This window comes from Ptychodera flava, chromosome 14 (genome assembly GCF_041260155.1).
Source record: "Ptychodera flava strain L36383 chromosome 14, AS_Pfla_20210202, whole genome shotgun sequence".
Classification (NCBI taxonomy): Eukaryota; Metazoa; Hemichordata; class Enteropneusta; family Ptychoderidae; genus Ptychodera; species Ptychodera flava.
In genome coordinates, this window is record NC_091941.1 from 7,044,974 (window position 1) to 7,061,270 (window position 16,297).

At 36.9% G+C, this 16,297-nt stretch overlaps 1 protein-coding gene across 3 annotated transcripts; it reads right to left on the minus strand.

Moving 5' to 3' along the window:
* Positions 1-1,237: 1,237 nt before the first annotated feature.
* LOC139149129 (breast cancer metastasis-suppressor 1-like protein-A) lies at positions 1,238-15,537 on the minus strand. Of its 3 annotated transcripts, none has more exons than XM_070720693.1 (9): positions 15,285-15,537; positions 13,086-13,176; positions 8,622-8,829; positions 8,193-8,289; positions 7,478-7,570; positions 6,664-6,728; positions 5,475-5,508; positions 5,281-5,328; positions 1,238-3,793 (listed from the first exon to the last, which is right to left on the minus strand). In XM_070720693.1, the coding sequence occupies exons 1-9, from the start codon at positions 15,415-15,417 to the stop codon at positions 3,783-3,785; spliced, it is 780 nt and encodes a 259-aa protein (XP_070576794.1). In that variant the 5' UTR covers positions 15,418-15,537; the 3' UTR covers positions 1,238-3,782. The 3 variants fall into 3 exon arrangements, with proteins under 3 accessions (XP_070576794.1, XP_070576792.1, XP_070576793.1); XM_070720691.1 differs by having other exon boundaries at positions 5,202-5,328; XM_070720692.1 differs by having other exon boundaries at positions 5,263-5,328; positions 15,285-15,513.
* Between the last annotated feature and the right edge of the window lie 760 nt (positions 15,538-16,297).

The window sequence follows — 16,297 nt, forward strand, 5'->3', positions numbered from 1 at the left end:
TCCATTGATAACAATGGGTTTGGGCCATACCATTGTAGTGAAAGACTGTAACATGTGAGGTTGTGGATACTTAATCTCTGGAATGTCAAGTCTGTATATTGACTCAAGGATGTTTACTTAACAAATGCCTAGGGTCATCTCAAAAGTGAGAATCTAAACTATGAAATATGTTTTTTTTAATGCTTTTGATGCCCAAAAGACCATAGAAATCTCTTATACTTCGAATCAGCCATCCTGCATATTTCGAACATTCATCAAAACCTCATTTCTGTTCAACAACTCATAAAACAGTCCACAATGCAGGATTGGTGTACATTCCAAAACTACATATATGAAAGACCCCTAAAATCAATTAGATAAAAAGGGGGGTTAGAAATTTCCCAAAACTATCTAACCGGCACTCCGTTTGGCTCCACTTTTCCGAATTGGAACCTTGGAACCAGTCTATGTATCGGTATCAAATATCAACGCAGTCTGTTCAGCAGTTTTTGACTTTTTGTCGTTTACGGAAATGGACGACATCAAACACCGGTTGAAACCACCTCTATATCACAACTTCCAGTTGTGATAAAAACTAGTTGATAACTTTTGGAAACACAGTGTACATGCTGATATCATTATTTAAACAAATTAGGGACTGGCTTCTGGGGTTCACCTTGTTTTTGTTCTTTTTTGTTTGTTTTTGTTTTTGTTTTGTTTTTTTGGGGGCAGTGTGTTTTCAATTAAGACACCGGCTCATTCTTGCCTGCATATATTTTAATTAGCTGTTAAAGGTTGAGATTTCAACCTACATTGATGACAATTAATATGGTTTCTATCTCTCTATGATTGTCAAGCCAGACCAATCAATATCTAAACCAGAAACAAAGCAAAAGATGAACCATGAATTCTGCGAATTAAATGCTGAGAGTTTGAGCACAAGAAACAGATAGTGGCTCAGGAGACTAAAACATATCATTTTCACTAACAATCAGTAGGATATAGGCAACCTCCGGGCCCCACTTTTCCCACTGGATAGCTGATTGTATTACTGGATGGGTCAGGATCATTTTAGCAAATCTGAAAGACTCGTAACAGAACTCATGGATTTTGATTCTCGAATATGATAATATTCGCAAAAAATTTTGTAAAAGACAGGGTCGTGATCACACAATAGATTATAGAAACATGGTTATGGTAAACCTGAGGTTTGCTTGTGCAACTGCAGTGAAGTATTGAAACAGATGAAAACACTATACAGGATTATTATTTGTCATATTTATTATAAAAAACAAGACTTTGGGGATGTGGTGAACAACACTGTTAACGGTACAAGTATGGCTACCCTTACATCAAACATTGATCTTACAACAGAACAACTTGACATGTATTTTCTGGGAATGTTATGCATATCAGGGGCCACTTGGTTGGTAGCATCAGTGAATTTTCCACAATAAATTTCTACGTTTCTTCATTTGTACATCACTGCCTTCTTACAAACAACATCATACCATGGACATTCCACAGTGAAACGTGCATGGTCATACCTTGGTGCATTCTGCCTCAACATGAGAATGCACAGTTTTGCACACAAACTGACCAGGGTACTGGACCACACACAGCAGTAAAAGATGAAACATACTCTAGTCAAGTCAAAATTCCCTAAATTCTACTACTTGCAAGCCTAGGCTTGAAAGTGTGAAGAGAAGCATCTAAAATATTATCAACATACGCTCGAATTTAACGACATGCAATTCATAAACAACAACTGCCATTTTCATTTTCGGTTGGTGAGCTAAACCCTTTTCTGGGTGAAGAGAGACTTAACAACTTCACCCTACGTCAAATGTAACTTCCAGTACAACAATTTTAGCCAAGACTTTTTTGTCCAACACTCTTGACATCAAAATTGTCATGTAGTGATTGTAGACAATTAAAATCTAATTATCATGATATTGTTTTCCATTTCCTTTTTTTAGCAACACTGACACTCACTTTGATGTGCAATGTCAGCAATTCTGCAAGCTAAAAGCATATGTTTGCATTTTCAACACTTATGTCTATATCAAATAAAGCATTAGATGCACATTGACATGACAGTCACCTGACTCATAGGCTCACAATATCAATTGAATCTATGGTCACAGTGAACTACCAGTAAGACAAATCTGTAAGAGTTCGATGCAAGTTGTGTTTACAGAGTTTGTTACCATGGCTCACAGAGAAAAAAGTCCAACCATGTGTGCTAAACAATCTTTGCACTTTTTGGCACATTACTGTTGTAAAGTGATGAAAAGTGAAACAAACTTCTGCATGTCTAAAATCTAAGAAGTCATTGTTACTAAGGCACGATTCTCGTTTTAATTAACTACCACTGATTAAACAGGTCCATATTCAGCAGAGGGTAAGTTCTTCATTGGTTGGGTGGAAATTCATTGATCATGACAACTGAAAAAGAGTCATAAAAAAGACTTGGCTGCCAAACTCTGCATGTACCAGTAACAACAATGCATTGTGAATTATGTCACATTACATTTCACTTTCTCCATGTTCATTTTAATGAATCTTCTGAATAAATTCACTGCGGTTGAATGGTTGCAGCCATGTTCTCTCTCTTCCCATACCAGTAATAATGCACACATTTTCTTTTGGATAAGAAAGCCATTGAAGCGTAAGGAGTACAGCATCTACAAGCGTTGATTTCAGATTTCTGGAATGAAGGTGTGAGGTGCTCTACTTATCTCAATCCATTTGTGGAGAACAATACAAGATCTCACAATCATGGCAGTGACTGGAAGGCAAATGACAACCTCTGGACAAGTGATACAACTTCTCTTCATGGACCAATATCTATCCTAGCTGGGAATATTGTAATGTGATAAAAGTCTCAGACTATAGGTACTTCAAGTTTCTGCAACCTTTTCTCAGTAGAGGTCAAACTTTGCCTTTTGTAACAAGGTGGTACAAAACTTCAGTGCCAGTGGTGAAGGCTATACTACCTCAGTTTTTATGGATATAAAGGACCTATAATTTCAGGTAGCCTCTGCCCATAACCTGGAAAATTTGTCTCACAAGCAAATCTCCTTCCATCAATTTCAATCAGTTCTGCCAATTTCAATCAGTTTAGCTGTATGAGACCTTTTCACCTCATACTTCAATTACTCTTGCTAGTGACTTTTTTGTAGGAGTTTACACTAGTTGGCCTTAAAGATCTGACTGTAAACAAATGCCATGTCAGCATCATAAAATATGCAGTAAAACAACTGATTATCTGACCTTGTCAGATCTACTTTCATCATGTTGGGTGATACCATTTTTGAAATAGTTCCAACTTCCCACTGGCTTGTATTGAGATAATGCAGAAAGGTTCTCGTAAGATGCATGAAAATGATGGCTTATTAACTTGATTGCCCCTATTTTTCCCTTTTTTGGGGGGAATTTACCTGATCAGCTCGTCTATGGTTTGGTGTGTTTGATATCAAGAGAGGCAATCAAAGTTACAATGGTTGCATAAAGGGATTTCTAATGAGTCTCAAAGTCAAGATTTATAATAAAAAAACAAACTTACATGTTCAATATTACATCTCTCTCTACTCATAATTTATTTACAAAGTTTAAGAAGAAGGAAAATATCTGCTTAAATACATTTCTCCTTGCAAAGTGTGTAGAAACACTCTGGTTTTAAAATGACCCTCAGGAACTTGGTCGGATTGTGTATTTTCCTTTCTGGAGTTGTGCTATGTACAGTTTGGATTTGGTGGCATCACTCCTCTTAACCCAAACCTCACCCGTGTTGATAGCTGTTATTGTTGCACTGTTGGAACAAAAACGAAAAAGGGGAAGTTTGAGAGAATGCACAAACGGGGTTCTGATGAGACCTACAAAGAAAGAGAGACAATTGGAGAAAGAGATTGACGAGTGAAAAGTTATTAGTTCTGTTGGACGCCTCTGGACATTTTGTCCACGATATTAGTGCATAGACGGGTGGATGGTAGGGTCCACTGAGCCTGAAATCTCAGCAGTTGAAGAAGTTGTCTAACATTGGACATAAAACTCCAAGTTGGTAACTTTCAGGTGCTGTATGAGATATACTTAGCAAAGACAGATATATTGAGCTATACTGAGCAGAGAGATCCAGACTGATTAACTGGGGCATAAAGGAAACTTTGCATGATAGAAAAATAAAACTGTTATGGGTAAAATAAACCAATTACAGGGATTTTATAAAGCAATTGTCCAGATAAGAGGAGATCTGGCTTCAGCAGTACTTAGCACTAAAACAACACACATTGTATGGAAGACAGTTCTAACAAAGGGAAAGCTGGTAAAGTGTGATGTCAGTTTAGGAGTGTAAAATCTGTTGAGGTAGCATACTATACTGCGTGCTCACTCTGTTATAGTGTTAATAGAAGCCATTCTCCCTTATTTTGTGAGACTTCACAACAATTATTATCTAAATGTCTGATGAAATGTTCCCCTTTTACTTAGAATATGAATGAAATGCAACCAAACCCGATGGGCAACATCAAACCTGAAAAGACCCTAACCAATAAAGAACTCCTACATATATAACAACAGAGAAGTCTAAAAGCTATATTGGGACCGTTTCAGATTGTCGCATAAGTTCAAGAAGGAAATTCTTTTGTTTACATCAACCCCCCCCCCCCCCCTCCCTGTAAACAAAAGTTCAAAAGTGTGAAATGTTGATGTCTGCCTGAGAGTACAATATAGCATTTTGCTATAGCTACTGGAGAATATGTATCCCCTGACCACATTAAATGTACATTGTAAAGTAATCAATCAAATTTGAGTACAATTAACCGTAGCATAACACAAATGAGTTGGAAGAAGTTACAGCAAAATTTGTATGTACGAGTGTGCAGTTTTTGTTTATTTTTACACATAGTGTAAATAGAACTTGTGATCACAAAATAAAAGTGCGAAAGTCAAGTTCACTAATTGAATGGAGGTCAAACCCCCCTAATAAACAAATGAATTTTGTTTTTGAACTTATGCGACAATCTGAGACCGTCCCTTAAAAGAAGAAAACTGAGACGCAAGCTAAATGTATGTGACATAAACAGGAAAACGTTTGGTTCGAGTCAGGCTCCACTGTAAGCTACGGCTAAGTGCAAAAGAAAAAAAAAATGGGGACAAAAATGAAATATTGCTACATCTACTACCTTGATGAGCCAAGCACCAAAGTCAGAAAGATTGCTTACAAGAGTGGAGAGTCATCTTTGTTTTCAATGACAATCCGATGTCCCCTCTGATACCAGTTACCTTCATAAAATAATTTACCATCTTCATATCTTGCATTATAGGGGTTCTTCTCTGTTCTATACACATCTGTCAGACAAAACAAAAAAATTTACATTTTGTGAGTGCCCACGAATCTGAAACATAACAGCATCTGAATACATTTTGCACTTATGTAATAATAACATGGCATATCTAGAATTATTTTTTGGCAAGACATGAATAAAACTACTTACGTTCAGTTTTCCGTCTTGCCGCTGCACCCCTTGCCTGCAACAGAAATATGGTTGTGTTTTATATAAAATGAAGTTGACAATCCTACGTGTAATATAGAGAGTTTAGGCAATGCTAGGCTATGTAATCATAATCATAATCTTTATTTCTTATATAGCGCATTACATATTTAAATATCTCAATGCACTTTACAGTAAAAACAAACAAAAGACTGACAAAATTACAGTAAATTTAAAATGTTCAATAAAAGTAACAAATTGGTAAAACTCAAGAAATGGTTAAAATAGATCAAATAAAAACTCAGGTAAACTTATGTGTTCCCCAAAAGGCATCTTTCAAAGAATTTAATAACCACAGTTTTCACAGTGCATTTTATCACATTTTCTCTGAATACTTGGAGTATTATCATGCATGACCTTTGTTTCCCACTCTCACAGTTTGGATTTTCACACTGTAAAGAATGTCTTACACTGGAAGCTTTGAACAGTACAGTCTAAGGTTAGTATATGGACCCTAATTGCCAGGAGACTCTATTCGCTGTTGTCATTTTCCTCAGATTTAATCGGAAAGGAAACACTACTGTGTCACAGTTCTCTGTTTTGAGATAGAAGTTTTTCTTTATTTTACAGATCCCTGGGCAAACCTGAATGATGATCTGTCAATCAGAAAGACACACAATACTGATTCTGCAATATCTCTTCAGATCAAAGGATACACTATTCTGGATCTAATTTAGCAACACAGAAATCATCATTTTTTGATTGAATTTCACTCACTCAACACAATAGCAATTGAAAATGCCATAGAAATGTTACTAGTACTGCATTAACAAATCCCATGTCTGAAAGAACTTAATTTTTCTCACGGTGTTAATGTCATATCTCAAGATCATGAACAAGAGCACTGCTTATAAACATATAATACTCTCTTTGGTGAATTCACTCCATTGAAACATCAATATAACAGATAAAATATTTTATTGCCCTTTGGGTCTTTTATAAAGTAATGAATATTTGCAAAGCTGGACTCCATGGTATATTGACTTAGAATTATATGTCAACTGCAAAGGATCAGACATGCAAACTCACTGTAGGCGATAAATATTTCTTTCTACATTTAAAGATCTGCTTTAGTAAATACAATATCAATGGTTTTCATTGCCTCTTATCACAGTGGCATTAAAACACCTACCTTTCTTATCGCTGTCCAGTCTTCTAAAATATCAATATCTCTAAGCAGGTACACGATATATGGACGTGAAATGGTTAAGGAATAAAGTTCTGTTGTTGGGCACAAGATGAAATGATGCATGGTCTATATGAAAAAAACCTTTAAAATGTCTAGCAGTGGCATATTTATAGTTCTGATTAAAGTAAATGAACAGAAAATTGTTTCAAGTGATTCAACATCAAATGTAAACTACGAAATGAGCTTAGAACAAATTGTAGACGACGGAGCATAAGCTATTCAACTGGTGACATTATCTCAAGCAAAACTTTAAACACTCCCTAGCTTTTGTGGTATCTTTCAAAAAGCTTTTGTACAAATGAAATATGAAGAAGTCAAAAGAGTTTGATGTAAGGTAATTAGGTCCCCTGAGTTGAATGAATTGATGATCCGAGACTTTGCCAAGGAACATCAGATCAAAAGTTTAAAAGCCTTCAATCCTTAGAAAAACATACAAACATAGTTTTGGACATGTTTAACTGTGCTATTGTGTTGTTATGATAAGAAATTATTTCATAAACCTTTACCATTACCGGAGTCCCTCTAATACTAACCGATGTATACTCATGTTTAATACAATGAAGGAAATCATATACACAGATGAACCCTGAATAAATTTGCTGTTTCTTTCCATGTTGATATAAATTGTAATGTTTTCGTTTTAATCTGCAGAGAAATACAAGTACAAACAAATGATTTTCACAACTGATTCTACTCAAGGGCATTACACCATTGAAGATGTAGTTCACAATGGCATTATGCATGCAATGAAGGATATCAGAGACAGAGACCGCTTTCTTCTTTTTCTCTCCATTTATTTGGTCTGGTTTCTTGCGACTCTTCTTCACCACAGAGCTGTCATTCCAGAATTCTATATGAAGCAAAGAAAGGTGCTTATTGAAACACAGTAGTATGCATATGGAAATAAAATCTGGGCAGTAAGAATGATATACACTGTATGAAGTCTTTGTTGTGTTGACCGGTGTATCTCAGGCTAATCATTGCAGCCTCTCAACCCTGAACCTGGCCTACAGCTAATCAGGAAATGGATCCCACATGACAATGACATGTTGAGGAAAGCTTCCCAATGGCTCAAGTTCAACAGTTTCAGTGCTTCAAATGGTAAAAAAATTTAACATGTTTTCAACAATATTTAAAATTAATATTGATAATATTTCATCGCTCTGACATCCCAAGGTCACACTATGATTTGTAAATTGATGCCAAACTAATGATGAAAGTTCATTAATTGAAATAAGTTCAATATTCATTCATTCATATTCCAACCAATATCACCAATCCCATGTTTTACCTTGGGTACTTCAATCTTATATTGTCTGCAAGAGCTTGCCATCTTAGACAGGTATTGGTACACCTAACTTTTGTAAATATATGAAAACTAAAACATTAGGCATATTGTACAGAAATATCCCTTACCCTTGCAGCGATATACTTACTGATAATATTAAATTATCCTAACAGTAAATCCATACCTGAGCCCAAATCTAAGTTATGTTTGTCTTCCTCCAGTCTTCTGAGTTTGTCTTCTATATCAGCTCTGATTTGATCACTCATGAGAATTTTGTCGCTCTATCAACAAAAAATATAAGTGTTTTGGTAGGAACGCAAAATAAATTTGGGTTTTCTGTAACATCTCTAAGGTAAGGTGGGTTTATTGAAAATGTTCTCTTGACTTTATTTGTTTAATGAGGTCAAAAATCTTAGTATTAGTATTTTTAAAGTGCAGCTTACAGGAAACATTACTTCACATAGCCTCCCATGGTAGCAGTCATCATCCTCTGATTTTGAATAGCCAATTACCCGTCATTCTGTACATTGTATTTCCTCACAAAATAGCACAATTGAACCATCAAGAAGACAAAGACATCAAGCAAGACTTACTTTCTTGTAATAAAATTTACCTCATAATTTTCCTTTGCTGCCTTCTCTTCACAGTCATATTTATTTTTTATGTTAATTTGTTTCAACTGTCTGTGTACCCCAGCAACCTGAGTACGGATGTGCATGTTCTGTTGTAATTCCTCCAAAGGTTTCAAATACTCATCAGCATTACCACTCTTCACTTCCATCAGCTTGGCTTCAACTTGGCACAGTCTTTCTCTGTATAATCTTTATTTTTCAGGAAACAAAAATATTTTTAGTTTAGTTTTCTGGGGTTATAAGTACATTCATGGAAAATCTGAAAATCTTGATTAAACTTCACTTGCAAATTTTTTTCAGGGGGGGAGATGTGGAGAGAGGGGAGGGGCATTTTTGTAAAGAGCTTGCCTTGACCTGCTATGTTATCCATCCAAAATGGGAGAAAATATATGAACATTTAGGCTTTGGTCCTGTTTGTATTGACTTGGCAACAAAGATTTGAACATTTGGAGGCTCCTGAAAGCATATATACTGTAAAATAATTTCACTGACTTGACCAACTATAATAGTATAACATTCATGTGAAGTAGGTACAAATACATGCAAGCTTTTGGCTCAATACTGTTTTTTTATTGACTTGGCAGATGGCAGATGAGCCTGACAGCGTAATGTTTAAACAGAGAAATATATATTATTGTACATAAAAAGTACTTGCAAACAAACCAATAAATAAGGGTGATTTAAAAAGTAGAAAGTTACAATTTCTTGCATCTTTTTTTCATTTCTAGGGAATAAAATTACAATTGTCTACTATCCCATAGTTATTCATACATGCAGAGGGAATAGGTAAAATTTGAAACTCATACTGTCTAACAAGCTTATGCTTATCACTATGAACCAAGTGCTAATATTTCCATTATATAGGAAGGAGCTGTCACCAAAAGTTAAGGGGTAGACCCACCTTCCTTGAGTGATTTTGGTCATTTTTTGTTTTATGGTAAATTTTGAATCTGTCTAATATGGCCTTTGAGTGGACGATAAGTTTGAAACCATAACATACTTGGAAATGAGTTAAATTTTAACAAAAATGAACATTGTAGGCCAGTTCGCGTGCCGTGTTTTTCTTGTGTCTTAACGGTTTCCAGATTAGTCAATGCTATCTCAAGAGCGTAAGTAGATTACGCTAATTCCGTCCGGAGGAGTGCGCATGCGTCAGTCTTCTTCCCAGCTGCCGGCAGGAAGTATGTCGTGGCTACTGAACATGCTGAAGGTAGCCGTCGATTGCAAAAGCATGGTCCACAAAAGCGAAATATCAAGCATATGGCCGGGAATGAGAGAACAGTTAAAATTGTCAGAGTTACAGTCAGGCTTAAAACTCCAGTTTCTGATGCGTTGAAAAGGTGTCAACTGGAAATGGTCGCAAGCGAGGAATGTAACGCAGAACGCTTACTCATTCAACACTAAACTGAGCTTCGAATAAAAACTGTTGATAGTTCTTGCGCACAACAGAGAGGCTGCTCATTGTAGTTTACGTAATTTTTACCTCGTTTTCCTATAACACGTATTTAATAGAACTGTTCCCGTACAAAACAAATAACGGCCGAAAATCCAAATAGTACCGTAATAGTAGGTCTTTGTCTTTACATGTTTGCTAAATAAAGTCCAGCATTCAAAATTAATCGCCGCCGAAAACCAAAACGTACATTTGTGTCCGCTAACAAATGACGTGGACTCAATGAAAAGTATAGTCTGACATTCAAAACTGACCCCGCCCCAATCAAACTAGGCTACTCCGAAAATCCAAAAATTACGTCTTTTTCTAATAACAGTTTTACATGTTTGTCTGCACCTTATGAAGGCCGACATTCAAAATTAATCCCGCTCCGAACTAATTGCGACTGATGATAAAAATGTCAGATGATTTTTTAACATCTGCAAATGCCCAGTGAAGTCCGGCAACCAAAATTGTTAAAAATGCCGCTACGCTACGGCACCGTCCCTCCGGTGGTTACGGTTTACACGTAAAGCATGCAATGAAGATTACGTTCTGTACGTCACCACAAGTTTTCTATCTTTTTTGTGAAAATGGTTGCGACGTCTTTTTGTTTTGACAGTTGGGCGAGCAACATTCCTCTCAGTAGAAATTAGAAATATGCAAATAGTTCGAAATTTTATAACGAGAAAATATCGCGCCGGTGTCTGCTCTGCCCGGTTTGGAAACGTGAGCTTATTGTTTTGTAAATTCTATGCGGACACAGAGGGAACGTGATGCGAGTATTGCACGTACAGTTTAGAATGATGCCGTGATTTACAATGTAAACACAATGTTGACCCAGCATTTGTTTTTCAATCTGTACCGGAGCTAATCATAGAGCATATATAATTTGTCTCGATCAACTGAACTTTTATTGGCGGACTTGCTCATGATGTGAGTCGAAGTCCAGGGTCGAAATCAATCTCGATTGAAAAGTATGCGATATTTCACAGCACAAATTCATGTCGGTATAGCTTTAAAATCATTGCGATTGAATTGTTATTGGGTAATTATAAACTTAAGCAATGAATTTAAAGAAGCCAAAATTGAAAATGAGAGAATAATTTCCATGAACTTGAAAAAAAATTAAACAACCATGAACGTGCTTTTTTCGAATCAGCAACTACTTTTTCCTGTGGATAAACTCAATCACGCTGAAAAACAGCGTGCTGCTGGCCTGTCTATCGTCGCTATTATAGTCAACGGATAGTCGCCACCGAAGAACGACGAATGCTCGTTTCCACACATCAGCCAACGCGATATTCAACTGTTTGATTGAAGTTCACGCATTTCATTACTTGTACAAAATTCGACCGTCGCGATTTTAGAATGACGCATTCAGTTTAATATCAGCGTGGTCACAGATTCACATATGTTTGAGGTACTCGCCTCCATGGCACTCGCGAAGCCAAAACAAGTCGCTTTTAGAATTGTTCAAGTTTCGTGTCAGAATCGATTTATTTCAGTTTTTCGCCAACTTTTTATCTTTCTATTAGGAAATCGTTTTAAATACCAGATATTGTCAGGTGTTATATTTAGTTTAGCCTAACGATGGGTTCTAACATGGCACAACACAAAGTTAGCCCGACACTGGTGCTTCTGAGGTCGGAAACCGCGTTCATGTAGCTGTCCGTTTTTAGCTCCATGCCATGTTCAAGGCGGACTGTGGTCGTACTTCAATATGCAGTACGGAACGTAAAAGCTAACGTACATAACACGGCGTCTGAATGAATTCGTCTTTGTCGGTATGTACCACATTGTAAATTCATTGTCATGTGTCTCTCTCCAGGCAGGAAGCTGAAACGCGGTGACGATTGTGCAACCAAAAGAGAGGAAAACACAATGTCAACGGACTTGGCATGCAAAATCACATAATTTTACGAAGTATATATGCAGCCAGCCATTTCTTCGCTTGATAATCAAATTTTAACTGGTACACTACAGTGCACAGTTAATACGCTAGTTTGTATTTAGCAAGAAGATTATCCCCAGATTTAGCTCGGAATGACAGTTGTGTAAATAAAGCCTAATGCTTACGCCACGAACTGGCCGTTTCAGTGTTCATTTTCTTCCAATGTTCATGTCATGTATAATTTCATTCATACCACAAATTCAGACAATTGTGTTAAAAGTCCTGTACTTCATTATGGGCTGGAATTTCCACCGAAAATGTGAGCGAACCGGAATTTTAGCTGACTTTGTGCGACTCCAAGGGTCGCATACACATTTCTGCGATTTACTCCGTTCCGTTTTGGCAATGTATCGCAACTTCTGGAGAGTGTAACTTGGCGCCGCGTTGACGGATTAGCCTTATCTTTGCACAGGTTGTAGTTAGTGACTGTTTCTACAAAACCGTGTCTCAGAATTCCGATAATGTTCCGAAAACAAAAGATATCGTGACAAGCGTGGACAAAAGCCGTTAATTTATTCAGAATCCACCACTTCTCACTTTCAAGGCTAATTGTGCAAAAACAAAGAGGAGTATCAAAAATCCAAGACACGGTTTTTTACACACCTTACCCTGCTTTCGATTGCAGTAAACAGCTCACCAATTGCCATCACCCTCTTGTACTTACACTTTTTTAAGTGAAAAAACTCAAAAACACACATTTTTGAGCAAAACAAACACATGCAAACAGGTTTGAAATATTCTCACAATTTTTATTATCTTCAACTGTCGACCTACCCAAACATATACTACATGTTGGGTTTAAGATTCATTTTAATGGTAAAAATCAGGTTAAAGAAAAGTGTCTGCGAATGTGGGTCTCCCCCTTAAACTACTCAGTACTTATTTCCGTATTGCAGAATATGAAACTTAGATTAACACTTTCAAAATGCTGTGATGTTTCTTATTGTGTGACAACCTCAAAGTATTCATGACATTAAGACTGTGATGAATTAGATCTCCTGAAAGATTCACAAGCAAGAAGAAAAATCACAAAATGAAGTATTTGAAAAGTCAACTTACTGTTCTTTGAGATCAGTGAACTGCCTTTCTAAATCTGTCATGTCATCAAGACATTCTGTTCTTCTGAACTCACAATCTTCTTCATCCATATCTGCAGAAGTTGGATTGCAGAACGTGTTAATCAATATCACTCTGGGCACTATTTGAATACATGCATACTGGAGATTCATTGATGTATGAATATTTTCACTTGTAACAATGTGGTTACACCTGACACCATTAATGGGATTGTGTTAACACAAAATAGCAGTATTCTGTCATTTAGTATTTGTGGGATCTCATACACTTTAAAATTCTGTTTAATGTCTATGAAATATTTTTTGTTTCTATGAAATGATAGACCGGGCACCCCAGCTTTCATCTATGATGAAACATCCCAAGGGCTGAAAAAAGGTGGTACAGTTGACTGAAAAATGCAATAAAATTTTGAGCAAATCATAATCTCGATCACCCTTCTTTGATACAAAATCTGCAGTAAAAAGCTCTCAAATGCTAAAATCAATTGAATTTGACCCTTGGAAGTTTCCACATTCCCTATGGACGTTCTGTGCAATGAAAATAGCAATCTGATTAAACTCAGATGTAGAGTACTGCGACGTCTATACTTATGAAGAGAGGCGACAGCAAGAGAATACGGCATTAGTATAGACTTCGCCGTACTCTACATCTGATTTTATTCAGATTGTGAAGATAGCAAATTCAATCTACAGTGGTTGAAACTATCAGGAGTAACCTGATCCTAGTATATACTGTAACATACAGATTTAAAACTGCTAAAAACAATTCTTGTTTGCTTGTTGTGACAGGCACTGGATGCCTTTGACAGAGTTGTATTGAAAATAATTGTTCTTGTGGACTAACTGAAATAAGACTGTCATCAGTATCAGTCTATTTACTCAGCTGTACATTTTAAAGTTTCAATTTGAGCAACTTCATCATTTTTGCATTGACTAATCCATAAAAAGGTTGACTGACCCGGTAGCATTAGCTAGGCTGCCATATATGTACATATATAATTGTGAACTTCTCTGATGTGGGCAGGTAAATCATATTTTGACAATGTGCAATGACAATCACAGAAAGCAAATGGTGTGTGGAGGAACTGTGGTTACAAGCAATTTCTCATCACCTGTTGAAAATATTTTGAAACGCTAAAAATACATTTTTTCCAATGGTGTTACCAGAGTCACCATAATGAAGAGGTGCAAAAGTGTACTATTAAATCAAATACTGTATATCTTCAGCCTGTTGAGTTTTAAAAGCAATTTTCTCCATTTGTTTAAACAACCTATCTATAAATTTTGAAGATGAGCACTGCACTTTACAATCAACTAGTGAGAATGATAGACGAACACAATTGAATACTTTGTAGAATTTTAAATTTATAAAAGTGACTCATCTCTCAAAATGTTTAAATCTCAGAATTTCACCCACTATTCCACTTTATTTACAATGGCTGTTCTTTGAATGGGTCTGAACAAAGCACTGCCACAATTTTGTGCAAATTTACATACTGCATATTCTTCATTTTTTCCACAATTTACAGGGTTTTTTTTATTGCATGCCAAATTACATTTCTACTTATGATAAAAACCAATCTGGGCGAAAATAGAGAGATTATTATATGATGAAAAGACGCATTAGCTGATCCGATAGCTGAGTTTTCGCTCTGGAGTGAGCGATACTGACTGTGTCTCTCAGGTCAGAGTAAAATTGCAGCTAGCTGTGCAGTTTACATAGAGCAGTTGGAAACGAACGGTCACCGATTTAGACATGGCTTCTCTACAACTCTTTAACTGAGATCAGATTGTCTTCTTGCTGCAACATTAAAGGCATCCTGGTGGGGTAATATGGGCTGAAGCATCCTGCCTCTATGGCTAAAGCTCGACAGAGTACATTTGTCGTGTGTAGTTGCTAATACATGTATATTAGTAAAGATGTTCATGCTATTATGCACATACCGCGTATTACCGTACGACAACAGTGCAGAGTGTTGTGTGCTTTTTCCCCGGACAAAAATTGGCGATGGTATAGGGACCACGTCCTCGCCTGAACGTAGCTATACCAGGACACATGAAGACAGGTATGCAAAACGCGGATCATATGGATTTGGCTGATATTTGCTGAAACGCATTCACGGATCACGCTGTGTACGAACAGTACCACATTTACAACAACAACAGCGACGCGCGTTCTTACCAGAGCTGTCTTCATCTTCGTCCGACGCTGAACTACTCTCAGTGTCTTCGCTTGTTTTCCCGCTGTCTGGGGTACTTTGCTCTTGTTCCATGTCTTCCGTTTCGCTGTCGCCCGTCTCGTCGATGGAAGGCATTTTAGTGATCGCGTAGCTTTGACAGTGCCAGGGAATACGAGTACACACTCAAGTACGATCCAAGTACAGCAGTACAATAAATTTCAAAGAGGGCGACGAACAGACTCGAAACTGTTCTGCGCAGGTACGGAAGCGAGTTGGAAAAAAGTGCGCCGCCAAGCGCCTTTGGCGGGTTTCCGTGGTGCCTGAGTTACCTTTTTTATGTGTGTATGTGTTATTGATGTAAAAGAAGGGGACATTTATGTAAACTGTAGATGGATAAAATAATTATTATGAACTCTGCTGGCGGGAAATGTGTAGCTATGAGAGAATCTCAAATGTGGGCGGAAACCCGTGCGTCGGGATTGGCTACTCACTAATCGATGTAATCGATCAACCATGTTAGTTGTCATTTGCATAAATATGACATTAAATTTGTCCAATAATCATTTCCATTCAAGGTAATATATTACCAGGTACATGGACATTTGTGATTTACAAATTTAAGTAGGGCCAACCTGAACCACTGACAGTTAGTGGTGGTACCAGATGTCTGGACACGTCAGGAGTGGTCCCAAAATTCTCTTAATATTAAAATGATACATAAAAAATCTACATGAATTAGTATAATTCAGAAAGTACTTCAGCCAATAACGCTACTGGATCTACGCGTCAATCCTCTAATTTCCCACCCTTTGTTACTAAAAACATGATCTTTCTTTTCAAATATAGATTTCGGGATCAAAATCTCTCTTTGGGGATACCCAGCCACATATGAAACATTGGATTATTATCCTTTATTAATACAATATAAAAAGGAAATGTGTTGTGGTGTACACAGTCTAAATGATGACGGTCCCAACTTACTTCCTCGGTGAGAAGAAAACATTTCACCGATGTC